The sequence below is a fragment of the Sycon ciliatum genome, chromosome 1, assembly GCF_964019385.1.
Source record: "Sycon ciliatum chromosome 1, ocSycCili1.1, whole genome shotgun sequence".
In the NCBI taxonomy this organism is placed as follows: Eukaryota; Metazoa; Porifera; class Calcarea; order Leucosolenida; family Sycettidae; genus Sycon; species Sycon ciliatum.
In genome coordinates this window covers 49,895,555-49,921,270 of record NC_088643.1, presented here as the reverse complement: position 1 = coordinate 49,921,270, position 25,716 = coordinate 49,895,555, and the positions used below count along the sequence as shown (strand labels likewise).

Below are 25,716 nucleotides of genomic sequence, written 5' to 3'. Positions count from 1 at the left end.
CTCAGCTGAAGTGTTTCTTTGCCATCCTTGCTCATGATAGTTGTATCCAACATTGGCATTCCCTGTCGAGCGACAGGTCGGAGATCTCCTACATCATAGTATTTTCTCTGGACAGCGACAGGTGCTAGGTCAACAGGCTCCGGAGCAGCAGCGGAACTCTCTCTACTGGCCATCGCCGGATACAATCCCCTACATACGCCTAGGCTAGAGGAAGTAAGATTTACCGTGTTCAAGTTGTAATCCAGAACAACAACAGGCTGCATGCACCGTTGCCGCATTGGTGTTCAAAATCAATCCCCATAAAAATATTAATTTTTGTTGCATTCACCGGATCACCATGACATGATCTGAGCTGACTCGGCTTGCACGTAGATCTACATTACATTTTTGTCTACATAATTATTGTACTGTATATTCTACGACTGCGGCCATGACTGTAGACATGTACGATGTAGCTAGTGCAGTGGTTGTGGATGAATAATGATGGCTGATGTTTACAACATTTATGAACCATGGTAGATGGACTGGACTCGACTGCTGGACTGATAATAATAATAATAATTATCACTCTCTTAGTATTGACTCCCCTTGATTTTTGCTATACCTAAGCAGTAAAATATTCCTGCATATTTCACTCCTTAGGGCTATATTGACTGCTTATATTTGACCGGTTAGGGGTTGCGCAGTTGAACGGTGCCTAGTGCAGCATTGCCACTGCATGAGTAGGTGGTGGTGCAACGGTTGTGCAATCATAAAACCGGGATTCATGAGGTTATCGTTCTGGAATTTGAAATACAGACTGTTTGTCGTGATAAATCTAATATTGACTTCGTACTTGGTCAGTATAGGAAATAAAAACCTCGTAAAAGACCTCGGCTTCGCCTCGGTCTTTTACTCGGCTTTTATTTCCTATCTTGACCTCGTACGCAGTCAATATTAGATACTGGCTACTATTACTTACAGCCTGTTGGGGCGCGTTCCTGTCACTTGAGTTGAACCATGGTGCGAAAGTTCAAAGTGTGTTGTACTTGTAGCCTGCAGGCACGGTGACCAGGCGACCGGTGTACGCATGATCACGTGACTGCCTATTCAACCATGTTCGATTGGGAGTAAGCTGCATCGCAGCTTTTTCGGACCAAAACCATTCGGCGCAGCATCCAAAAGACTACAACATATGGGCCGATCGCGGTCACCCGTGCTTTTATAAGAACGAAATGGTACTTTAGTGACATTATGCATAAACATCTCCATCTAGTAGGGTGCAGTCATCCAGTTTCGGTAGAAGTGGCGAGTTCGATTTGGAACAAAGGATGAAGGGAGCGTCTCGGCTTCTTCGGACCAAGACCATTCGACTCAGCATCCCGAACACTACAAGCGGTGAGAATTTGATTTTTTTGAAGTTTACTTCCCCTTTAATAGACCACAATACAGAACACTTACCGGTATGCAAGGGAATATTTCTTATTTATAAACTTCAAAATCAGGCACCGGTCCATGATCAAGTTTGAAACTGTCCAGTTATGTAGAACAGGTAAATAGGCGGAACAGATTGAATGATCAATCACTTTCCTGCATTCATAGAAGTTAAGAAATCATTTATAGATATAAACATAGGATACATTGGTGCTTTCTGACAATACTATCAATACAGGGAAGTTGAACAGAAGGATCAGTAAAAAACAAATACAGTCATGTATTTGTCAATCTCAAGGAATCAGTCATTCATGGATAGACATGTACTGGAACTGCGTTCCTGAAGGCTAGATTCGTTGACTTCCTCACTGTAAAGGTTTGATTTTCTAGTGCATGAGCACACGATAAAAAAGGTACACTCGGTTGTGGCATCAGGTTTATTTTGTGTACCTGACAATGCATGGCTTGGTGGAGCGGGCCACAGCTCCCACAGAACCTGGTGGAACTTCGATGCTGGAAGAAAACTGTGGCTCCATCTTGAGACAATGGTCTCCCGCGAGCATAAGGCACAGAACGATCTTGGCAAGGAGATACATGCAAACAGAGAGAAAAGACTTCATGATAAGTATCAACGAGGAAGCTGTCGGGAATTAGGATTTCATTCGTTCTATTGAGGACTACCACAAATAGGCAGTGTTGGAGTTTTTCTCCCGTAAAGTAAATAGGATCATTCCGACTTTCCCACCCCCCACCCCCAAGTTCCACATCTAAGGGAAACAATACCAATGGCATACTGTGAGGGTCTTTTAAAAGTCGTTAATCCTTGACGGCTTGAATGTTGAGAAGCGCTACATGAATCTGTAAATTAAAGGGTATCATGATTGCATGGCTTTCACATAGTTCTGCACTGAACCTGGGAATCCCTTGATAATTATGTTCTATGGCTTAACAACTGACCTTGCTCAGGGTCATGGCGAACTTTAAGCCGGGACAAGAGTGAAACCCGTGTCCAAACGTACTGATGTGGTACTGTGCATCTGTTTCCCGCTGATGAACTGACCTCCTGAGGAAAGAGAACACAGAACGATATGACTGGATCACGTCTTCGGCAAGAAAACAACGCTAGGCATATCTAGAGAGATAATTATAACTACTTGGGTATACTCAAGTCAATTTGAAAGATTTCCCACCCATTGATTAGCACCTGGATGAAAAAATGCCTTGGCTGAGCTTCATCAACGAGGGGCATGGTGCATTGGTGATGTTGACGCGTGACATTCATATCATAAGTACACTAGGACTTTGCCATGCAATGGTATGTCCTTTCAAAGCAAACTGTTACGAGTTCTAACTATGTGTGATTAGGGTTTTCACACTGTCTGCCAGTGTAAAAAGGCAGATACTGCCTTTTTCTTAAACTCGGTTTACACCTGCACTGTCCGGGAAAAATCCAAATTACCTTCCTGGCTGAAACACGTCAGTGCCTGGTTCATCACTGCCCACTTCATTGTTAGTAATGGACAGGAGGGTAGCGATGTACAAGCCTGAAGGTGTAAATTCAGAAAACAGAGTCGGCTTGGGTTTGAAATGATGTACATGTAGTCAGATGTACAGAAAGCAGTGAGATAAGATGTTGCGTTCTTGTTAGTTTGCATGGTACAATACCAACGTTTCCAAACTCAGATTTCAGATCGGAGTGTTAGTCGCTAAAGGTGAGATTGTTGAACAGCAACTCTGGAAAACTGGATAGTACCTGCTCTTAGCAATGGATGCTTACCTTTCGGCAGGGAGTGCTCCATAAACGAACATGGCTTCATCACCTTACGCAATGTGAGCGATTGCTGAACATGGAGTGAAGCATCATTATAGAAAGAGACAATCCAAGGGATTATGATCTACACGAAAGTCATGTTCCTATTTCAAGCCAAATGAGCAGTAACTGTTGGCTTTGCTCGAAGAAAGACGGTACAGAGGACACGGATTGTCATCTAGCGGTAGAGGGATAACACAGGTCTAACCTGGGAGATACGCAACGACTCGTGGACGACTTGCTCAATATACACCATTTCGTCCAGTGCCTCCAGACTGCTTGTGTAGGCTGGTCCATACTTCTTCTCAACGGCAGCAATCTCAGCCATGACTTTCTCCCTGCGCATCATATAAAACACAGTCCGAATAACCTGTTACTTCGAAGAAATTTTTCTACAGCATTATATCAGAGCTTGAAACAGTCGCAAGTGGTAGTAACATGATAAGAAAAGAATGAAATTCTAGTACATGTACATGTAGCAAAATGTTCCTTTGACCTTGTGAAAGGGCAATATCATCATATGCAGTGAAACCTGCCTAAGCTAACCGCTCAAGGGACCTTCAAAACGTTGTTATCGTCTGTACCCAGATAATAGTTATAGCACACCAAGTAGCTGCAACTGTGACACGCATTGGCTTTCAAGTATATACCGATGATCAGTGTTCTAGGTTTCAGTCGATTTCACAGCAATGTGAATTGATTGATAAAGTTGGCTAATGACTCAGTGTCTAACCCAGACCTATAGGAAGCACTCACCTACAGGAGTTGTGCAATAGCACATTGGCCAACATCCATGACAACGATGCATACATGTTTGCTTGAGAAGCAAGATGGAACTGAAAGACGTCGATGGCCACTTGGTGAAATCGCTGGAGAGAATAGTTGAAATGAAGTACTAGTAGGTGTTAGTCCAGGCAGAAAACGTAAATTGTACTTGTAGTAAACAGATGGTTATCCCAGGCTTTTGGAAAGAAGTCGGCCTACACTGCACTGCAGTGTCAGAGTGTATGATAACTGATGTCATCAGGGAGTCATGCGGTTCATGCCTCAATATTCCCTTGCTACTTCGTATGTTGGAGCAATACAAAGTGGACGTCGAGATTGAATCGCCTCTGGCAAAACTTTGCAAAGCTGGCCAAATACTACCTTATGGCAAGATGAGGATCTATCCTTTGTTAAATATGCCATTGTGTCGGAGACTTTGAGCAATGAAACAATGCATGCATGGGTAGAGGTAGTACACATTTTGACAAATACGTTTGTAAAGATGGGTGTAAGCAAGGCAACTCACTGCTTCTGTCGACAGGTGACCGTACATTTCGTGGAGTGTAGCAAAGTTTGCGTTTTCCTGCAGTCCACATGCAGTCAGAGTCCAGGGAATGAGACATCTTCCAGAACACAATCACTGATCATGCAAAGAAAAAGGAGAGACCAAGAATGACTACAATAGACTGAGAATTTAGCAAGGGAAGCGTGGAACTGAAGAATGTGAGCGGAGAATGAGAAAAGAAGATACAAACACTAACGCCGAGACCCCTGGTCGGTCGAGTTGCTCCCTGTACATCGGCACGTCGTCCCTACTGTACATCCCCTGTGTCTTGTTTTTGTGTTTGTCTCCACATGTCTCTTTGTAGGGCTGTGTTCCCAATAAAAAATAAACAAATACAAAAAAACAAACAATAGAAAGCCTGCTGAAGAAATAATATTATTGTTGAAGTTCGAAGCTAAAATTAATATCTAAAAATCTTCAGTTCGTCGAATTCTACTCCAGTCAAGTGCCCAGAACTATCATAACTCCAACGTTAAATTTGGGTTTCGATCCAGTATAAATTCCAACTTGGGTATTCACGTACATACACTGAGACATGCAATGCACAATCGCTGCATTGTTGTGCTTTACCTCCTCTGTGGAAGTGCCAATTTCCTGCTGAGATTCCCACACGCAGCGTAGAACATCCTGGAGTTGCTTCAGTGCCTTCTTTTCATAATACTTTCCACTCAACGTTGTCACAAACAAACTGGACAGACTTTGAAACCCTAAACACACAAAAACACACACACACACACATCAAGGTACAGATTGTGACAATGAAGCACGAAGGCAACCACACTATAATGCGTTTCAAAAGTTGAGACCTCTAGACTTCTTCGAATAATTCAAATTTGGTTGCTCTTTGACAATTTTCTTCGGAATATTGCTCAGGCAGCTCCCGCAATTTTTTGTTACATAATTTTCTAAGCGATTGGATAACAAACGTCCAATTTCGGAAATTTTATGCACAAAGTGATCACAGATTTTATGTGGTATAGATGCTGGCCTAACGGTTTTTTGATACCAGAGGTCTGGACTTTTGAAACGCACTATTGATTTGCAACCTATCTTGATTGCTTTAGGAGCTGAATCTGCGCCTTGATCTTTGAAGGGTGGTGGCATTCCCACGGATGAGGAAAACTCGGCCTCTAGCCGAGTCTGACACGAACCGTGAATTTTTTTATTGCTATCACAGAGTATCACCGGACAAATGTGCAGGACCATCCTGGATGAAATGCTAGCTATGTCTGGTGGTGAATTTTTGGCACATTCTCAAGATTGCAGTCTACATGTCCAAGCGACTAGCAGGCTTGTTCAGCCACTTTTCTTTGGAGTGAATTATCAACAATTTGCAAGGTTCATCCTAGCTGGTTTCTGAGACCACTCAGTGCTTGCACAGACTGTGATAAGACGGGGGGAAGTGGGTCATGGCCAATAGCTGATACAAGGTTTCCGCTGTATTTCAATTGAGTTAGAAAACAGGGTCAAGTTCTATCCAAAGGAGCCACAAGAGCAGCGCCCTCCTACTCTGGTATTGTGTCCTCTTAGGTACTTGTTTTAACCCTCATAGAGTGAATTTTCAGTTCAAGCTTCCAAAGCCTCTACTGATCTGTACTCTTTAGCGGAGGAACTTTATATCCGAGATCAAAAGGCTTACCGGACAGCTAGCAAAAACTATTCTTTTTTTTAAATATATAGGACGTCATTGTACCAAAGGAAGCTTTGCTGATGGTGTGCTGTGGCAGAGTGTCGAGGTCAGCCGGAAAGCGTCAATTGTGGCAATGTGATTGCTGCCAAATGGTCCTTTAGATATAACTATTAATCCCGGAATACGAGCGTTGGGATGCATTTCAAGTGTTGATACCTGCTGCCCTCCTGCAGATTTGAACCTTGGAAAGCTATCCACATGGATGCGTCCAACAGCGGGAAATCCAGGCATCAAGTACTGCACGTCAGAGGTAAGAGAATGTGCACAGAAGTTACCTTTTTCCACGTCTAGAGCATCAAAGGCGGCAATGAACCTCCTCAAATGATCACTTTGGGCTGAGCAAAATGGTCAAACATCAGAAAAATAAATTAATTTCCGTCATTGCAGCAGACTGGCATTCCAATTCGAACCAAGCACAAGTACGGTGTGACATGAACTATATTAAACTGACATTTTCATTCCACTTCAAGGATACTGGAAGGCATTTTGGGTGGTAGGATACCCCTTCCCATGGTGTCCGGGCCTACGAAATGTTCTTAGATTTAGCAACAACACTATTGCATCAACATTATCCACATGGGAATCCTGGGCAAAGAGTGGTTAAAAGTCAGTACTGCCGTAGTAGTTGTTACGTGTCCAACACCATGTATTAGTTCCAACGTGAACCAGTTCATTCCGTCTCGGGCAGAAACTGCTGTTGCTCGTACATAGAGGTGCCCACATTGTGGCTACTGGTATGATTGGTTACCATTGCTTTTAAAGGCATTAGCACTCAATGATATTGTAGCTTCTCACCTGTCTCAGGGCCAAGCCAGACACGGAATCCAACTTGATGGACAATTTGCCGCATGAAGGCAAATAGCTCAAATTCTCCTTTGCTGTCTAGTGAGACCTGCATACAGCCATCAATAATTATCACACCAAAAACCTTTCGTTACTTTTAAAAAGATGGGAAGAGCAGATGTTCAACTAACTTCAACTTTGATCCGGCCAAAAAACGCTTTCAGTGCCTTAGAGATGATGCAAGTGCATGATAGAAAACATCTCAGTCACGGCATAGTCACCAACTGAGGGTGTGGCTTGGCTATCTGGCATCTGCAGTCGTCTACATGTATGTATACCAGTCACCTACCAGCTTTTCCTCAATCGCTGAGTTCATTTCATGGATGTACCCATGCAGAAGGGATTTCTTGAGCCTCTGGAAACGTCAATAGAGAAATACACAGCGAATAGAGTCAACGGTAGGCATGATTCTTCACAAGAAGATCCTGTAACAGGAATACTTACACTATGCATGGCATTCATGCAGTATACACATCACTGTATGACCGTTCTACTGTAGGTACTGATTTTCATACTTCCCGCTTCTTTTCTTGTAATGAATTATCCGGAATGTCCGTCATCTATAGAAAAGGGCATGCTCCAATAGTCTTCTCCAAAAAAATTATCTTCCCACATTACTCGTGATACTACAAGTGTCTTCGTAGACGGTGCTCGGGGAAAAATAATGTGGCCAAAGCAGCTAGCACTGTTGGCAGCTGTGGGATTTGAACCCACTCTTCCCCAAGGGACTGGAGCCTCAATCCACAATATGCAGCTGATACACGTTCTAATGTACCTTGAAATTTCCATAACTATAATATTGGCTGATTGCAATATCATTTCACTAGCTTCTTTCAGTTGATAGCACATACAAAAAGGGTTCACGATACAGTACCCTAATTTTGCGTCTTAAACTTCACACATTAACCGAACAATTATGCGGTAAATCTTCACACCGTCAATGCAAGAGCAGCATTGAAGCATGATGAATAAGCGATCAATGCAAATGCATACTAGTCTACGCCAGTGGCACAATCGTTGGGTGGAATGGTCTTGCTCTGTAGTTAGCTATGGATACATTCAGCTCTCCATATAACTGCATACCTTGTGGAACATGCTCATGGAGCCTTGGACCAATTCACCCTGACCACAAGAGCAGGGCAGAGAAAGTATAAAAAGCACATTAAGAGGCAGGATCTCAAAACCTCACTCAAAGTGGGTGGCTTGGCCCATCCAGCCGTACTTTGGGCAAAGTGGCTTGGAGAATGACTGAACGAAAATATTGCCATGACGATAGTCAGTATCTTACTAGACTGATTTAGGATTTCGGAGTTCCTATACTAAATATGTACATGCACGCACAGGTGAAAGCTATTCAAGTGTTCATCTGGTCTATACGACCACTTTTCTTTGGTGCCGAATGTGTTGAATGTTCAAGGTTCAGCCAGAGACCACCTGTAGTTAAAGCCCACGGCAGGCGGATCCCATGGGTGGCCACTAATGGCAAGTTTTGTCTCTATCTTGAATACAGCACTGCCCTAGCAGAATTCCACACCAAGACCAATGTCACATGTCCCCACTTGAGGGCCTTCAGCATATTCAATACTTGAATCTGTATAACGGCCTTGATTGCACATACAACGGAGGCGAAAGGCTGTGCAGCTGTAAGCCTGTAACTTTCAAGTTTCACACATTTCAGCGATCATCAGACAGCGGCATTCTACTTCGAGTTGCCTTGACCGGCCTTGTTTGTAACGGCAGTGACTATGAAAGTATAAAATCAACCCGAGTTTGTAATTTGTTGTCCTTTGTCATCACTTCAGTGAATCACGCTGAGCTCAAACAAGAAACGTTTTTTACACACTGTCAAAACAGTGAGATCATGGTACGGGGATCGAGCAAAACCAACTTATTGAATGCAAGTTCCGGCTTACAGGCAGTTTCAGACCAAGAAAGGCTCTTGTGGCCTCAGTGAAGCTTGCATCCGCCTCTCGTATCTTGTACAAGGCTTCTAGTCCCTTGGACGAAAAGGTGAAGAACATGTCAGTTCCGAACATCTCCAGAATGAAGTTGTCTCCATGCTGCACAACACAGAATAAATGCGACCGTTAATTTAAACTTACAAAGAACAAATGCTGAAGTATGCAGTCCTGTGCTCACATCAAATTAATCACCTTTTTTGGACACATCATGATGAGTGTATCCCAGCACATTCCACAACAGATATGTGTGTGTGTCTGTGTGTGTGTGTGTGTGTGTGTGTGTGTGTGTGTGTGTGTGTGTGTGTGTGTGAGAGAGAGAGAGAGAGAGAGAGAGAGAGAGAGAAGAGAGAGAGAGAGAGAGAGAGAGAGAGAGAGAGAGAGAGAGAGAGAGAGAGAGAGAGAGAGAGAGAGAGAGAGAGAGAGAGAGAGAGAGAGAGAGAGAGGTGTGCGTGTGTATGTGTTGATTTGTGTTCCTTGGGAGCAGGTTACACTTTCTAAGCTTCATTTTCTGGCTTTCTCTAAAGTTTCCCGCCTGCCCAGGGCGACTCTGGAGAGTCGACCCTGGATCACCCTCGCACACTGCCAAGGTAGCACTGAATGATTGGGATGCGGACAAATTATTTCGATATCGTCACTGCTGCGTGGGCCGTGGTCTGCCACTCGCTGTGGAGTAGCTGTCCCTAAAGTGCTGTACTGTCATCTAAGCTCAAAGATAGCAGTGGTGGGAATTGCGGATTGGTTTCTGCAGTGCTGGAACAAGTTGTTTACAGTGGAATGGCCGGCGAGTGCGAAGAGGAAGGTCGCAATTGCGGAATGGTGGAAATTGAAATGCTTCAAACTTTCGTCGTCATGAGTACACTGGTCAAGCGTTGTGGACGTCTGTCGGATATGTGAGGCCCTGCCGCTTACATCTACAATGTGGAAGAACTGCCAGTGGAGTCTGGGTGGGATTTCGGATGCCCACACTCCTTTTGCTTGGTGGACTCTTTCCTGGACAGTTTTTTTGTGACATAAAATTTGGCAGTGTATTTTTCCTCCTGTTCTTTTCAGTCGTTGTCTCTGCCACTGGCAGGTTGTGTTACAGTACAGCAGTCGTCCGTTCTACTCCATTGTTTTATCTGTTTTGCCAGTTCTGCTAGCTGATTCTCTTTATTTGCCACTGCCCTTGAAGGCTTCATAGTACCCATGCTTGGGTGGAGGGCGGCGTGACCCGTTTGGGTAGCTGTCATAGTAGCAGTAGTACTAGTAGTATGTGTGTGTGTGTGTGTGCGCGCGCGCGCGCATGCGTTTGTGTGTGCATGGTCGTAGGAACCGGTCCGGTAGGCCCGGCGGTCGCCGGACCAATAATTTTCGATTTTTTTTACATTTCAACCTTGTTGATGGCTTGTCGACTCTTGTACAGGTACCATGTTTTACATCGACAATGCGGTGTATCATCAGCATGCATATTCTTATTTCTCATATTATTCTGTAGCATCAAAATATGGCCTTTTAGGCCCAATTTTCAAAAAAATCCCGGGGAGGACCCCCGGACCCCTCTCACAATTTCGCCGCACCAATATTAAACTGCTTCCTACGGCTGTTGTGTGTGTGTGTGCATGTGTGTGTGTGTGTGTGTGTGTGTGTGTGTGTGTGTGTGTGTGTGCTTTCTTGTATGCATGACGCTCTCTCTAGCGCATGAACATTGTCATCGGGTTATCATAATCACTCCGTGAATCGTGGCTCAGAAAGTATACATCATCAGTCCGGGTTCCACTTGGCATAACAGTACTAGTCAGTAGGTCGTATCGCAGCCGATCTGCGTTGTTGGGATTTAATGGCTGGTTCAGCGTAATAAAACTATTGTCGTATATTTAAAGTCTTGCATTCTAACTCGGACTTTTTGCACATGTACATGATTGTACATCAGAAAATAATTTGAACCTCAGAAAGTGTACTAGCAACTAATCATCATCGGGCCGGACCCGTACCTGTTTGCGGACGTCTTCAAGGAATTTGCGCGGATTGCCTACAAACCGCAGGCCACAACCAACCCACGGCAGAAGTCCAGAAATTCGAGGTACACCCGGTACATCGGCTTGACTTCTCCTGAATAAGTACACGTAGCAGTAGATAGCGACAAGTGCCACCGCCGCTAGCGTTGCAATTAGGATCATCATTGCCATTGGTGCCGGGAAAAGAAAATCTTGGATGACCTTTCATCAATCAATGTAGCACTCCATTCCGATCGATGGAAGAGGAAGTAGTTCAACAAAACCACTAACCATGCTAACTGTACCTACACGCCGAGCTACATGAAATATTGAATGAAGAGCTAGAACACGCGTTGCAGTTCGCAAAAATCCAGACGATATAAAAATAAATTGACAGGTAAGATCGTACTTTACTACATCATGTACGTAGCTACGTAGCTACGTACGTGCTCGTATGTCCTGAAATTATTTTGTGAGTCTTTCACGTCTATTTATTATTTTTGCGATTGCTCGGATTAGTTATCAGCCTATTAATAAAAGGAACGGTTAGTAGGCTACAGAATCAGTAGGCTACAGAATCTAGTGGCAGTGGCAGATTTCGCTGCCTGATTTCGTTGCTGAGTCATGACCATGATGACATTGCAAGGGCGAGAATCTCTTTGTAGTCTTCTGCATCAGGGAGTCGTATAAACATGATAAACGACTCCCTGATCTGCATGACTTTGTACACTACAATGACTTATAATGTATGTAGACCATGGTAGGCGTACTACTACTAGTCTATACCGATAATGACCAGGCCAGGGAGTCTGGCTTTCACGACTTCCTGAATTCAAGTAGATCGTATCAGGGAGTCGATTTCGACTCCCTGTTAATTATTTATAATAATTATTATAAGCTGTAGTCTGTCTAGTGTGTCTGCTACTACTAGTACATAGTAGATCTACCACCGTACCAGTACCATCTCTAGATGCATGCATCAACATTATAACTGTTAATAGTTTCTAATAATAGTAATATTGTTACTAATAATATTCACTACTTTCCCTACTACAGAAGTTGCTGAACTGTGATCATTCACCATGGTGACTGGATGTCAGTGGACCAAGTGGACAGGTGTTTGAGTGACAGTCTGTTTGTCTACCACAGTAAGATGTTGACAGTTCCTGGTGACTCCACCTCCTCCGGGTTGGGTCAACTCACCCTTCTGTTCAGCTGAGTTCTTGCCCAAGAATTGAAAACAGCTGCTTCTTGGCATAACTAAAACTAAGTAAAAAGGCCATGATGTACTGTACTGTAGTACCAAGAGTAGATAAACTAACGATGCCGAACCCAGTTGCCACGGACTGGTGGACTAAGACTCAGTAAGAGTGACTGACCGCGTAGTGACCAGGGGCAGGGAGCAGTACATACATGTACATGACTGTACATGTACGTACTAGACTACTACTCCCTGGCAGTGACCGTGGACCGACAGCCGGTGCATACAGTATTATGAGAGTTTATCAATCCGGTCGACTCATGATTAGCCTGTATAATATTAATAAAGCCTCTGCTAGTCTAGTACTAGTAAGTAGTAGTGCTAGACCGATCACCACCGGCTCCGGATAGCCTTCACACAGAAGGGTCAGCTCAGACACATCATCGCGAAATGTCCCTGGCTTTGCTTTTTTGCCTTGGCTTTGCCTTAACCCTTGGCTTTTTCCCGACTTCTAAAATTAAAGGGGAAGTATACCCTAAAATCAAATTTTCACCAGTTGTAGTCTTCGGGGTGCTGAGTCGAATGGTCTTGGTCCGAGGAAGCTGAGACGCTCCCTTCCTACTTGAATCCCAATCGAACTCGCGCACTTCCACCGAAACTGGGTGACTGCGCCCTACTAGATGGGGATTTGTATGCAAAATGTCACTAAAAGCGCCATTTCGTTCTTATAAAAGCACGCATGACCGCGATTGGCCCATATGTTGTAGTCTTTTGGACGCTGAGTCGACTGGTTTTGGTCCGAAAAGGCTGCGATGCAGCGTTCCTCCTTTATTCCCAATCGAACATGGTTGAACAAGCGGTCACGTGCTCCTGCGTACACCAGTCACCTGGTCACCGTGCCTGCAGGGTACAACTTACTAGCCTGTTTGACCTTTTTTGGGTGCAGTCCTGTCACTCGAGTTGAACCTTGGTGTGAAAGTTGTCGCCTGCTGGCGCGGTGACCAGGTGATTTGGGCAACCAGGACCACGTGACCACTTCTTCAACCATGTTCGATTGGGAATAAAGGAGGAACGCTGCATCGCAGCCTTTTCGGACCAAAACCAGTCGACTCAGCGTCCAAAAGACTACAACATATGAGCCAATCGCGGTCATCCGTGCTTTTATAAGAACGAAATGGCGCTTTTAGTGACATTTTGCATACAAATCCCCATCTAGTAGGGCGCAGTCACCCAGTTTCGGTGGAAGTGCGCGAGTTCGATTGGGATTCAAGTAGGAAGGGAGCGTCGCAGCTTCCTCGGACCAAGACCATTCGACTCAGCACCCCGAAGACTACAACTGGTGAAAATTTGATTTTAGGGTATACTTCCCCTTTAAAGGGGAAGTATACCCTAAAATCAAATTTTCACCAGTTGTAGTCTTCGGGGTGCTGAGTCGAATGGTCTTGGTCCGAGGAAGCTGAGACGCTCCCTTCCTACTTGAATCCCAATCGAACTCGCGCACTTCCACCGAAACTGGGTGACTGCGCCCTACTAGATGGGGATTTGTATGCAAAATGTCACTAAAAGCGCCATTTCGTTCTTATAAAAGCACGGATGACCGCGATTGGCCCATATGTTGTAGTCTTTTGGACGCTGAGTCGACTGGTTTTGGTCCGAAAAGGCTGCGATGCAGCGTTCCTCCTTTATTCCCAATCGAACATGGTTGAAGAAGCGGTCACGTGCTCCTGGGTGCCCAAATCACCTGGTCACCGCGCCAGCAGGCGACAACTTTCACACCAAGGTTCAACTCGAGTTCAACTCGAGTGACAGGACTGCACCCAAAAAAGGTCAAACAGGCTAGTAAGTTGTACCCTGCAGGCACGGTGACCAGGCGACTGGTGTACGCACGAGCACGTGACCGCTTCTTCAACCATGTTCGATTGGGAATAAAGGAGGAACGCTGCATCGCAGCCTTTTCGGACCAAAACCAGTCGACTCAGCGTCCAAAAGACTACAACATATGGGCCAATCGCGGTCATCCGTGCTTTTATAAGAACGAAATGGCGCTTTTAGTGACATTTTGCATACAAATCCCCATCTAGTAGGGCGCAGTCACCCAGTTTCGGTGGAAGTGCGCGAGTTCGATTGGGATTCAAGTAGGAAGGGAGCGTCTCAGCTTCCTCGGACCAAGACCATTCGACTCAGCACCCCGAAGACTACAACTGGTGAAAATTTGATTTTAGGGTATACTTCCCCTTTAAAAAGGTCTTTGCATGTGCATGTGTAGTGCCTAGTGTAGTAGTGACTATACTAGTGTTGCTCCGCACGCAAGCGGTGAGTGACCTGGACTTTTCAAGCAGGGTGCACCGATCCCGGCCTGAGCTGACAGAAGAGATAGATAACAACTACGTTGGCAGAGCACGTGAGGGCAGGATTCGCGGTCTGACCTGAGCTGCGTCACTCCGATGATTTGACATGAAATGCAGGTGTGTGTGTGTGTGTGTGTGTGTTTTGCTTTTGCATTTGCCAAGTCACACTGTTCACAAGTGCATGGCAAATCGTGATCCAACCACGCAACAAGTAGATGTAGATCTACGTAGTGCAGCGCGCTAGCGGTAGATCTACGCGTTATCATGGTTATGTCTGGGCTTGGCAGAAAAGGGGCCAGTCCAGTGAGGTCAACGAGGGTACGCGTTGACTCTGACGTGAATAGTTATTTTTTGTTGCTGCGAAATGCTCTCGTGATCATTCCTGGTGCAGTGAGCGAACTGACAGGTTTTGGTTGTCTTTCTATTTTTTTCATTGGATCAGCTACAGTCGTACGATCGTGCAGCGGGAATGCGCGCATTTGTGAGAATCCTCATGTCGACTGGGTGAAGCGAGGCGTGCACATGTGCGCGCGCGTGTGGCCTCCTAACCTGCTGTAGCAGCGCTAGCACCTAATCCTTGCACGCAAAAACGTCAATGTCAAAAGATTACTTGTATGTGCCGTAGTTGTAGCAGTTGCGAAGATTTCTCCTTCGTGAGGACAACAACAGAATGGTTATGTAGTTTTCGTTGGTGCTCGGTGCATGGAGATTTTGTCGTGTTGGTTGTCGTTCTAACGCCGTTGGTGCACTGGCACCATGTCTTGGAAGCGTAGTACAGACAGAGACCGAGATGGAATTGAGAAGTCTCGGACGCAGATTGCCTGTAAGTATAGGTATTCGGTGAATTGTAATAATAATAATTATTGTGAACAACATCTTGAAATACGGTTTTGTTCATCACGTGTACATCATAGTACGTTTAGAAATTTCTACAGAGAAACAATTATATAATTCGTACCTCGTGCATTCTTGAGGTCTAGCTAGCTCCGTTTTCTCTGCGTCCTTCCGCTTCTTGTTTCCGATTGATCTGTCGGGGATAGCTTCAGCAAACACATGTGTGCCAGGGGATGCGATTGATCTGTGGACACCTTAGGCTTAGGAATATTGCGGAGCCAAACGGCTCTGTAACTGCAGTGCAGAGGCTGTGTCATGAAATCTGTAGAATGTAGTGTCAGCCCAGTTTGCCTCCTCGACATGCTTGGACGCCGGAACTGGAACAACCCCGGAGTGTGCTCGAGTTGTTCTCCTATTAGTATTAGTATAATTGGAATGGTGTAATTGTTTTGTGAGAATGCATGCTGCGCTGTCCTCATCGCTTTCGAGTTCCTGTTACTGCTTTTCACAGAGTCTAGTAGTTTATAATGGGTAAAATGTGCAGTATGCGAAATCATGCTGCTCTGTGTTCGCGTTCGGTATTTCAGCGGCTTGCCGCCGGATTTGGGAACGACACAAGCGTGCGTGGTCTCCCATTTGGTTACCACCTCCACCTCATGCTTGTTACGTCGGCTTTACTTGTTGTGCAAAGCACTTGTTGCTGTACTCTCACTCTCAGTGAATCAGTGCAGCCATGCAAGTAGTACAATCAGCACGGTAGATCTACATGACGATTGTACATGATAATTGATATTGATACTCGGAGAAGTGCCTGTATGGACTATGCATATGGGGCACTGATCTGGTATCTCCACTCAGCACAACAGTACTCGGTAGGGTAGGGTTCACCGCATGCAGTCCGCAGTCCGCAGTTCACTGTCCAGCTTGTTAGTAATCACACCATGGGTCCAGGCCAGGCAGCTGGTTGAACTACACTGACTGTGCTGTGCTGCACGTGTCTGTTCTGTTCCTAACAAGACTGAAAGAGTGCCTACTTATTCAATCTGGGGTTACTCTTCTCTAGTGCTAATAATTATTGAACTACCTTTCTCTGTTTGACATCCGGTGAAGTCCAACCAGCAATTGCCTGGATGGATAATTGAATCATTATTATGGAAAAGAGGAGAATTGCCTTCTTTTTCTGACTGTTTTCAATGGCTTGCCTTGTTACTTGTGACTCAGACTGAGAGTGAGTGTACCCACCGAAAAGAAAGAAACCCCTTTACCATGTTTACCACAAGTACACAACTAAGAGATCCACCCACCCATATCCTAACAAGGCGGCTAATGATAGACCAGCCAGTGAACCATTCCACCTTTATGTAGGATCTATTATATATCCAGTGCAGTCTTTACACGTACATGTATCATCAACTGACAGTCTGTTAACCTAGGTGGGATATCAATTATCTGCAAGGAAAGCATGCATGTAAGAGCAAGTACATTCGATATGCTCCAGGAATGTTAAACAAGAGTATGTAAAACAAGTACTCATCATACCTCTGTATTCTCGCCACATGTTTCTTGAAGGCTCCCTAGTGTATGCTGTATGTGTACCCATCCTGTGTCTGGCTGCGCGTGTGCAGCTGATCGAGATGCGGTGCAGAAGAAGACGTTCACCAAATGGATCAACTCACATCTGATGAAGGTGTGTATGTGTACAGTGTAGTAGTATTGTACTAGGTACTAGGTACGCAGTGGAGTGAGTCAAACTTGGGACTATAACTTGACATTATAGCACTGATCAGAGGCGCTAGGAGCATGATTAAACGAATAAAAAAACTATTCTTTCTCACACCTCACATCAGCCATAGCGGCTAGTGCAGGGTTGGCTGCGGGCAGCCCTATTGAAAAAAGCACGCACCGCAGATGTTCGTCATTCGAAAGAACAATGCTTCTCATGTATTTCAAATATTCGGCCAACGAGAAGCGTACACAAATTTTCAATGCAGGTATCCATTAGCAAGGATTTTTTTAAACAGAATTGAAGAAGGGACGGACAGTAACGGCGAAGTGCATGTTGCCAGAAAATCAAGCAAACTGTAAATGTGCCATCAGCAAATTCTTGCTTTGCTCATTTCCTGTAGATTCACTTGATTGTGCCCTCCTACTCCTGTAGGGGACCATGCAACTAACACAACAATAGGGTGCCATCCTCCTGGCTAGTTGATTTAGTCCAAGCCCTTGAACTTGCTGTAAGGTGGTTTCAAACCAACCCAGGTTTCATGTTCTCCTGTAAAGTTATGCCACAGCTACCTGGGGTTAACTCAACTATCTCCTGTATAGTGAGTCACTTATAACTGCTCATCAAAGCCGTGTATCATAGCATTGGTACTGTTTTGGTTGGGTATCCAGGCTGGAGTGAAAGTCAATGACCTATACGAAGACCTGAGAGATGGAAAGTATCTTCAGATGCTCCTGGAGATGTTTACCGGCATCAAATTGGTAAGTGATGCCAATTAACATGTTTCCCCTGTGTGTGTATGTGTGTGTATGTGTGTGTGTGCGTACGTGCGTGCGTGTGTGTGTGTGCATGGTGTGTGTGTGTGATGGGGGGGGGGGGGGGGGGGATGCAGTGGATCCATGATCTACTCTGCTGCTTTGGTTGTCCATCTCTTACATTGCACACATTGAATACGGACCATACACATAATGGAAGCCGTGCCATGCAGAATCCCTGAATCCTGGGACATGCTTGAAAGCAGATATTGGTAACAGCGCACCCCTTACCGCTGTCTTCCTTGAACTATGGCGAAATAATTCAGGGGATGCTTTTTGCAATCAAAGCAACACCCCTCCCCACCACCGACATAACCCAAGCATGGTTGATTCATTTTGGAAGACACATCTACCTTGTTCCCTCCATCCCACTCAGTCTTGATGTATTCGGCTTCAGACACCATACTGTGAGTGTGTTGCTGTGTGTTACCTTTCCCGTGTATCGCCTCAGAAAATGGAGAAAGGGCGGATGCGCGTGCACCAGCTGACCAATCTCAACAAACTGATGGTGTTCCTTGGCGAGCAAAAGGTGCGTCCTGGAAGCCCATCCAGATGATAATGCAGAGGTGGAAATGTATAAATGCCGCTCATACTAAGTTTGGTGCTCAACACCCTCCATAACTGATAACTCTTTGGTGTATATTCTGAGTAACAACAAAGAAGCCCTACTTTCCTTTGTGTACCTCTTGTGTTCTGTGCTCTGCCTCTCACAGGCACTCAGCACTCTAGCAGGTTAAGGCACACTGCCTCTGATTGATTGATTGATTGATTTTTTTGATTGATTGCCTCTGTAGTGTAGTTGTCTATATGTTTCTTGTGTTGGGCTTTTCCAGTCTATGTATGTGCCCCAGTTATCACTATGATGAATTTCAAAATTTAGCTGCTGAGATCTTCCTCGTCCAGGACTACATTCAGTGTGAAAGGATACAGTTTGGGGTTGTAAATGACTTTCTTGTGTGCATGAGTGTAAAGAGACTAGTGAACACCACAAGCTTCAGGCTCTTTCCAATCAGCATTCCACAAGCCCTTTCATAGCCTTTTTCTTCAGGTGGATACAAGGCTAAGAAGAAACTAACCAGTGCAATACGTTTTAGACAAGATATAATAGTAGGTGATATAAGCAGCAGTAGGTAGTTTTGTCCAAAACCTTTGTGTTGTGGCAATTTTAGACCAGTAGTAGTACTTTAGTGTACATTGTGTTGGAATTCTTTCCAGTGCCGATCTGCATGTAAACAACTTAGTCTTTCCCTACGCTTTCATCTGCCTGTTCTGGTTAGATTGACACACTAAACATCACCAGCACGGATATACTGGACGGCAACCCAAAGTTAACGCTTGCCTTGGTCTGGCGATTGATCCTGCACTATCAGGTGAGACAGAACTGACACCCAATACACATGCTGCGGCTGTGGCTGCATAATATTATTTTTTGTGCATCCGGTCTAAATCCACACTGTGACCATTCTCCATGAATCATCTGTTGAACTTACTGTGCGTCGTGCACACTTTATTTTTTCCCATGCATTGGGTAAAGTCAAGTGTGCGCACAACAAATCATTGATGCATACACCGACTGATACAGTTGCTTCCATGTAAAGTTGATCGTTGCAAAACTGAGCCGTACAGGAAGAGACAGAAGGGTCTAGCCTCAATCCGAATCCATAGCCTCACAACCACCCCTAAAAAAAGAAGTAATCCGTAGCATGGAGAATTTAGTTGTTGGCATTATTCCAGCTTCTTTAGCTAGCAGCGTTGAGAGACATGTTAGAGTGTATCCAAAATGGGCGAATACCCTGTAGTAGATTAACGTCATTTGTTTGTTATATACTGTTTGAATGCTCTACTTAGCTCTCAAACAGCGGCAGTGTTGGTCTTGCTGAGTTGAAGCAAGTCATTTTGGAATGGTGTCAAAATGTCACTGAAGGGTAAGTGCAGACCGGCTTTTACCATCTTTGTACACTGAGACCTGATGTTGCTTATCATCATACGGTCATTGGAGCAATAGCCATGGTCACATCTGGTCCTTTGGATTACAACTCAGTTGCTTATCATGGTCATTGGAGTAAAAGTCATTATCACATAGTATTAGGTCCATTGGACTACAACTTAGGATGCGGTGCTGCTTTTCGACTCAATTTGGCTGCCCGTGTTTGTTGCAGGTATGACGGTGTTCAGGTCACAAACTTTACAACCAGTTGGAAAAGCGGCCTGGCACTGAATGCCATTATCAACCGATACAGGTACACTGTAGTTGCTAGGTGTATCATGGTATACCTTGACTCTGTGTGCGGGCTTCATGTGAGCTTGTAGAGAGCAGAATAATTGATGTTCCAGTCCGAGCACTAACCTTTCAGGGACTTCCTGTTACCTTCTCCCCCTGGCCCCATCACACACCAACAACACGATCACGCAGTTTATCCAGTTGACTTCTTACAACAATAATTGGTGAGAGCCCAGGAGGAGAAGGCAAAGAAAAATGACGAAACGGCCACAAGACAACAAGACCAAAAGACTCAAAACTCGAAACGACGAAGAGTATCACCGGTGCGGACGAATCGCATCAACCAATCAACTGAATCAAGGACAAGTACGTGCAAGACACCAGACTAAAACCAAGGCAACGGGACCATAGATGAATCACTCGCACTCCCAGACTAGCACTCCGCACGCACAACATTCACTTGACACTCCTTCACAAATCAACCGGAGCAGGTTCTCACCCTCTGGCGACTTGTACTATTTCACACACCACAAAACATACTCGTCGTATATCACACCATACTCATGGGCACACTAGACCATACATCATAATTAAAAATTATAATGACGTCAAAGATCGGACCTTACGAGACATTATCCATATACAAGAACGTGCATAAATAGGAAGGGAATCAGATCTATGTAACATTCCTGCTGTGCTGGATGAATCGGAGGTGAGTATCTTCATGAAAACCGGTTCATACCATACAGCTGTGTTCCTTACTCCTACTTACTGATTCACACGGCTGGTATGTAAACAGAAAAAAGGGGAAAGATTTCTTCTCATTGGATTGATGATGCCAGTGTCTGACATTAGTTGACGATGGCATTCATCGGCGTTTGGTACAGTGGCTGGTCAGTCATTCCTCCATCATTGCCATGTGGTATCCTCGGTCCACTGTTCTATTGTGTACTAAATTCTGCTCCTCCCCTGCCCGTGTAACAACTAAGCACTTTCAGCACACTGGGTGCATCAGTCAATGGTGCTCGCCTAACCTGTAGCAGATGAAATAAGGTTACTGATCATGGCTGACTTGGACTCTTGTTACAGACCTGATCTCATTGATTATGATTCTCTGGACCAATCCAATCAAGCAGGAAACCTCGAGAATGCCTTTGAGGTTGCGGAGAAGGAAATCGGTGTGCCCAAACTGCTTGATGTTGAAGGTAGGGTAGTCACATTTTGTCACAAATGATGTGTGACGAATCCCACTGTTATTCATGAGTTTCTAACCTACATGTGCTTTGATGCTTTTGCTATTGTTCACACACTGCCATCGCTAGCTATTGTCTTTGACATCTCTTTGTTCCCGATCAACTCATTGTTGGATGTTAGGATGTTGGGTGTTCAAGAGGACTATGTGCAACTACTTGCCCCCGGTTTCTTTTATTCTACTTCAGATCTCTTGATGGCAGTTCCGGATGAGCGCTCAGTTCTGACCTACATTTCATTCTACATAAAAGCCTTCCCGGACGAGATTCCTCCACGGAGAAGCGGATTCGATCCTGTAAGAGCTGATTACCAGTGGATACAACTTTAGCCTTGACTCCACACCAGTTATAGTATCGGGACAGAGCTTTCGGCCATACTCCGCACTAGTAAAAAATACTAAAGATGTAGGATGTAGAATAATTATTGATATTGTCGTTGCTGTGATTTATGTGTGCTGCATTGCCTGTGGCCATGACGTCTAGTACGTGTGGATTGCAAGATCGTGTAGCCAATTTGCTCTGAGTTGTTGAACTGTTGGCAAGACGGCTAAGCATTGTAGTCAAATCACTACTCCCACTATTTCTGGACTTCTGACTGCCCTGTTCAGAAAAGGGCCCTACCTGCCGTTCATTGTTAGATGACCTCCTGTGTGTTTCTGTTTCACGTTCTTCTTCTGAATAGGTCAATGAAAAGCTCACGGCGTACGAGAAATGTGCCCGGCCTTTGATGGCATGGCTGAAGGAGAAAACACAGCTGATTCTGGATGCAGAAGAAGAGCCTCTACCCGAATTACTGGATGAAATGAAAGTGAGTGAAAGTTTTAAGTTTTAACACGCGTAACGACAAAGCCAGTTGTGAATCCAATGGGGTTTGATACCGTTTGAACCATTATTTCTCAAATCAATACGTGGTAATAATGAGGCAAAGCACAATAATGTCAATCAACACATCTTTGCAGGCGGCAGTGAAGTGGTGATGAAATAAACACTAGTGAATACTCTAAACCATACGCTATGCATGCCTAACCATATCCAGCGTAACTGAAGAACATCAGTCAGCGTGCTTCCAAGTTTCAATCAAGGCATGTCAAAGTTATAGCATCTGGGACTGAACGCTTGTGTCCTGGTTGTGTCCTGATCGGGCATGTTTCCTTTGTTGAGAGGTGTCTGCGACGTGAGGTTCTACTGTATCGAAATAGTTATAGTTCGAATAATTCTTTCAGCTCAAATGACGATAAGAAATACTGTGGTCATGTATTGTCCTGCAGGATCTGGATGTTGAAGGACTAGTGCCCCAGAGTGAAGTAGATGTCAAGGCATCGGACAAAAGCAAAGTAGCACCACTCTACAAGGAGCTACAGGTGTGTGATTGTAATCTGACCTCTCACCTGACTTCTGAGTTCGATTGACATGAGGCCGGTGTGAATTACTGACAGGCGGCTCAGGGAGTCGGTGTGTACATGAATGTGCAATGAGAGCTGGTCTTCACCTGCTACTGGCACACTGCACATACAACTACTCCTATTCACCTTATGTAATTCCTACCTTGAATTTCTCCACATACATACATACACGAGTAGCCACAATATGATCACTTGCTGCAACTAAAAATATATATTGAGGGCATGACGACCTGCCTTGATGTAGCAAGGTATATGAAGCAAGAGTTCTCTGACACTTTCTGCCCCCATGTTATACTAATATTTTACGGGTCTTTTCAACCGTTTTGTTTGGTATCCGTGTGTGTTTGCCGTCTGTACACACTTGAAGGATCTCATTGCTGAACGGCAGTCGGAGTTGTCAGTACCTGATGGCTTGCACGTCAATGACATTGACTCGGTGAGCTAGCTGGTCCCTTGATACACTGCCGTACACCCTTGTCTGCATTGTGCTCTACTAATCCTGTGCACAATGGTTGTGAGTAGTTTCTCTCACTGGTGTCGGTCTACTCGTGAGAAATCATTCAGCTTCAAGTCACGCACTTGCGATATGCCGCACACGTTTCAAACTGAACTGCATGTACTGGTGTATTTGTGTATAGTATCCATCAGTCACGGACCCGAGATACTTCGTGCGAATGTGTCTCGAGGATCGAGTGCACAACACATGGTGGTGCTATATATGTGTGCTGCGTTGCATTAAACCTGCTTTGGAATTGTGGGGTTACTTGCCCTTGTACCGGACCATTACTGCGGCCTAGCTCCTTTCTTGCACCTATCCTATACTTCGGGATCCAATCTTGTGCCTTTTCTGTCAGTCTTTCTGCTGTTATCAATCCAAGTTCAGCCGAATGATGTGTGCCTATGTGTTCTGTATACTTGTGAGGGCAAGCATTGCACTGCCATATCTATTGGAGGTGTTGTATTCTCTAATGCTGTGTGCAGGCGTGGGAAGAGTTCATGACTGCACTGGAAGCACGAAGATCTAAGATCCAAGACCACACCAACAAGTATGTTGTACATGTACTCGTACACTGACCACCGTGACCAGCAAGTATGTTGTACATGTACTCGTACACTGACCACCGTGACCAGCAAGTATGTTGTGCATGTACTCGTACACTGACCACCGTGACCAGCAAGTATGTTGTGCATGTACTCGTACACTGACCACCGTGACCAGCAAGTATGTTGTACATGTACTCGTACACTGACCACCGTGACCAGCAACTGCACTGTACATGCACACAGCACAATCGGTCGACAGTGCAGCACCTAGGAATTGTTGGTTGTCAGTTGGAGTGCGGCCTATGTTGGGCTGCCATTCAGTCGCTTACCCGATATCTCTTCAGCTTATCTCCCGCATCAGGTGTGTGTGTGTGTAGGCATACTGATAAACACGTACATGCACAGCAGCTTTTCACCGTGGTAATTCCCCATTCTCTTCTGCAGGTTGGAGACACAAGCAAAGCTGGATGCAGAGAATCAGCAGGTGAGAGCAAAACAGAAGAGTAGGTGTGTGCCTCTTCCTTAATTTACCCGTACAGGGCCGGCGGAGCCGCTCCGGTCGGTCCGGCCATGGCCGGACCAACTTTTCGGCCACCGACGATTTTTTTACGACGCAGTGAAGTTATGACTGTTGTGATCATCGATTGCATGTACGCCGTAATTGCGTACTTGCGATCTCGCTCTGATCTTGCCGTGTACATGGTGTACGTGTACGCTTGAGGGCTAGCTATTAGCATAGCTAGCTGTGGCATGTGGCCTAGCGCCTGTGTGTGGGCGGCGCCTGTAGCTGTGGCGCGACCTGAAAGTGAAAGCACGTGCCATGATATGATGGATTTTACATTGTAATTAATTTTGTAGTCTTGAGGGTTTTTCGTCGAGTGCTTCAGATTCTTTTACTGAACGAAGTAGTTTTTCAAATTTTTCCCGCTCTTTGGTCAGCTTAGCTGCAGTGCATGCTTAGCAGCTATGGCTTCTTCCAGCGAAATATCTGTGCCAGAAGTGCCAGTCCACCCAACCACTTCCTTCGCGTTTCCTCGGCGGGAATTTGGGAAGAAGACAGTGGTGAAGCGCTCTTGTCAGGCGTCATAATTATTTCAAGACATGGTCTTGGTTGACCTACGTCTACGATGAGCAAAGAGACGTTGTGTTGTGTCACACATGCGCAAGTGCTGTGATGGCAAAACAACTTGGCCGGACCAATCAACAATTGCTTCCGCCGGGCCTGCCGTATGCCAGGAACTAACACTCAGGTTTTCACTGTAATTGTGTGTCAAATCATGCCCGTAATTACCATCTCTTTGTCTTGTGCATATGTGAATTCTAACGTTATACAGCTCCAGGAAAGTTGGAATGACTACGAGGACGTCATCAAGCCATTGCTTCTGTGGATCAGTGCGCAACTGGATGAGCTCAGCCCTGATGACCTTCCCAGTAATATTGCTGAAGTGCAGACTTTGCTGGACAAGATTTCTGACCAGAAGACCTCAAGCGAATGGAAGGAGAAGTCCGGAATCAAAGACAACGGAGAAGGCTTTTTCAAGAAGTTCCTGGTATTGTGATATGTGGAGATAATTACAGTCATACAACTTCTATTTGAATTACAGTCAATTTGAGATCTACATGCAAGCGCGCATGAGTATATAGATTGAATATGCTGCAGCCTGAACCATATCATCATTTCGTGGAGCAAACACCTGGGTTAGAAAGTATGGCTAGTGCATCCCATTTGTTGACGATTTCCCATGTTTCCTCTTGCTAACAGGAACTCAACTCCACTGCTGCAGCGCCAATGGACATCCCTGAAGACCTGCATTTTGACACTATTGAAACGGTCAGTGAAGGTGATATCATCCGCAT

At 45.0% G+C, this 25,716-nt stretch overlaps 2 protein-coding genes across 5 annotated transcripts in view; one reads left to right on the top strand and one right to left on the bottom strand.

Annotated features, from left to right (window-relative positions):
• LOC135830875 (microtubule-actin cross-linking factor 1-like) overlaps positions 1–25,716 on the top strand; it is a 73,544-nt gene that overhangs the window by 11,967 nt on the left and 35,861 nt on the right. For 2 of the 4 annotated variants that reach the window (XM_065343087.1, XM_065343086.1), the window contains exons 1-16: positions 14,995–15,392; positions 17,029–17,090; positions 17,798–17,887; positions 18,393–18,470; positions 19,219–19,311; positions 19,790–19,866; positions 20,101–20,181; positions 21,252–21,367; positions 21,602–21,708; positions 22,095–22,220; positions 22,681–22,773; positions 23,183–23,251; positions 23,797–23,861; positions 24,304–24,343; positions 25,194–25,409; positions 25,622–25,690. In XM_065343087.1, coding sequence (XP_065199159.1) covers positions 15,326–15,392; positions 17,029–17,090; positions 17,798–17,887; positions 18,393–18,470; positions 19,219–19,311; positions 19,790–19,866; positions 20,101–20,181; positions 21,252–21,367; positions 21,602–21,708; positions 22,095–22,220; positions 22,681–22,773; positions 23,183–23,251; positions 23,797–23,861; positions 24,304–24,343; positions 25,194–25,409; positions 25,622–25,690 — 1,449 coding nt within the window. In that variant the 5' untranslated portion in view covers positions 14,995–15,325. Of the gene's footprint in view, positions 1–6,416; positions 6,494–14,994; positions 15,393–17,028; positions 17,091–17,797; positions 17,888–18,392; positions 18,471–19,218; positions 19,312–19,789; positions 19,867–20,100; positions 20,182–21,251; positions 21,368–21,601; positions 21,709–22,094; positions 22,221–22,680; positions 22,774–23,182; positions 23,252–23,796; positions 23,862–24,303; positions 24,344–25,193; positions 25,410–25,621; positions 25,691–25,716 lie in introns of those variants that run through there. The other 2 variants (XM_065343088.1, XM_065343089.1) reach the window with 2 other exon arrangements.
• On the bottom strand, positions 1,437–11,314 carry LOC135830876 (24-hydroxycholesterol 7-alpha-hydroxylase-like). Its single transcript, XM_065343090.1, has 14 exons — positions 11,018–11,314; positions 9,000–9,146; positions 8,170–8,208; positions 7,376–7,441; positions 7,039–7,135; positions 6,519–6,578; positions 5,124–5,260; positions 4,515–4,571; positions 3,980–4,092; positions 3,432–3,561; positions 3,191–3,254; positions 2,873–2,957; positions 2,371–2,476; positions 1,437–1,991 (listed from the first exon to the last, which is right to left on the bottom strand). The coding sequence occupies exons 1-14, from the start codon at positions 11,210–11,212 to the stop codon at positions 1,851–1,853; spliced, it is 1,437 nt and encodes a 478-aa protein (XP_065199162.1). The 5' UTR covers positions 11,213–11,314; the 3' UTR covers positions 1,437–1,850.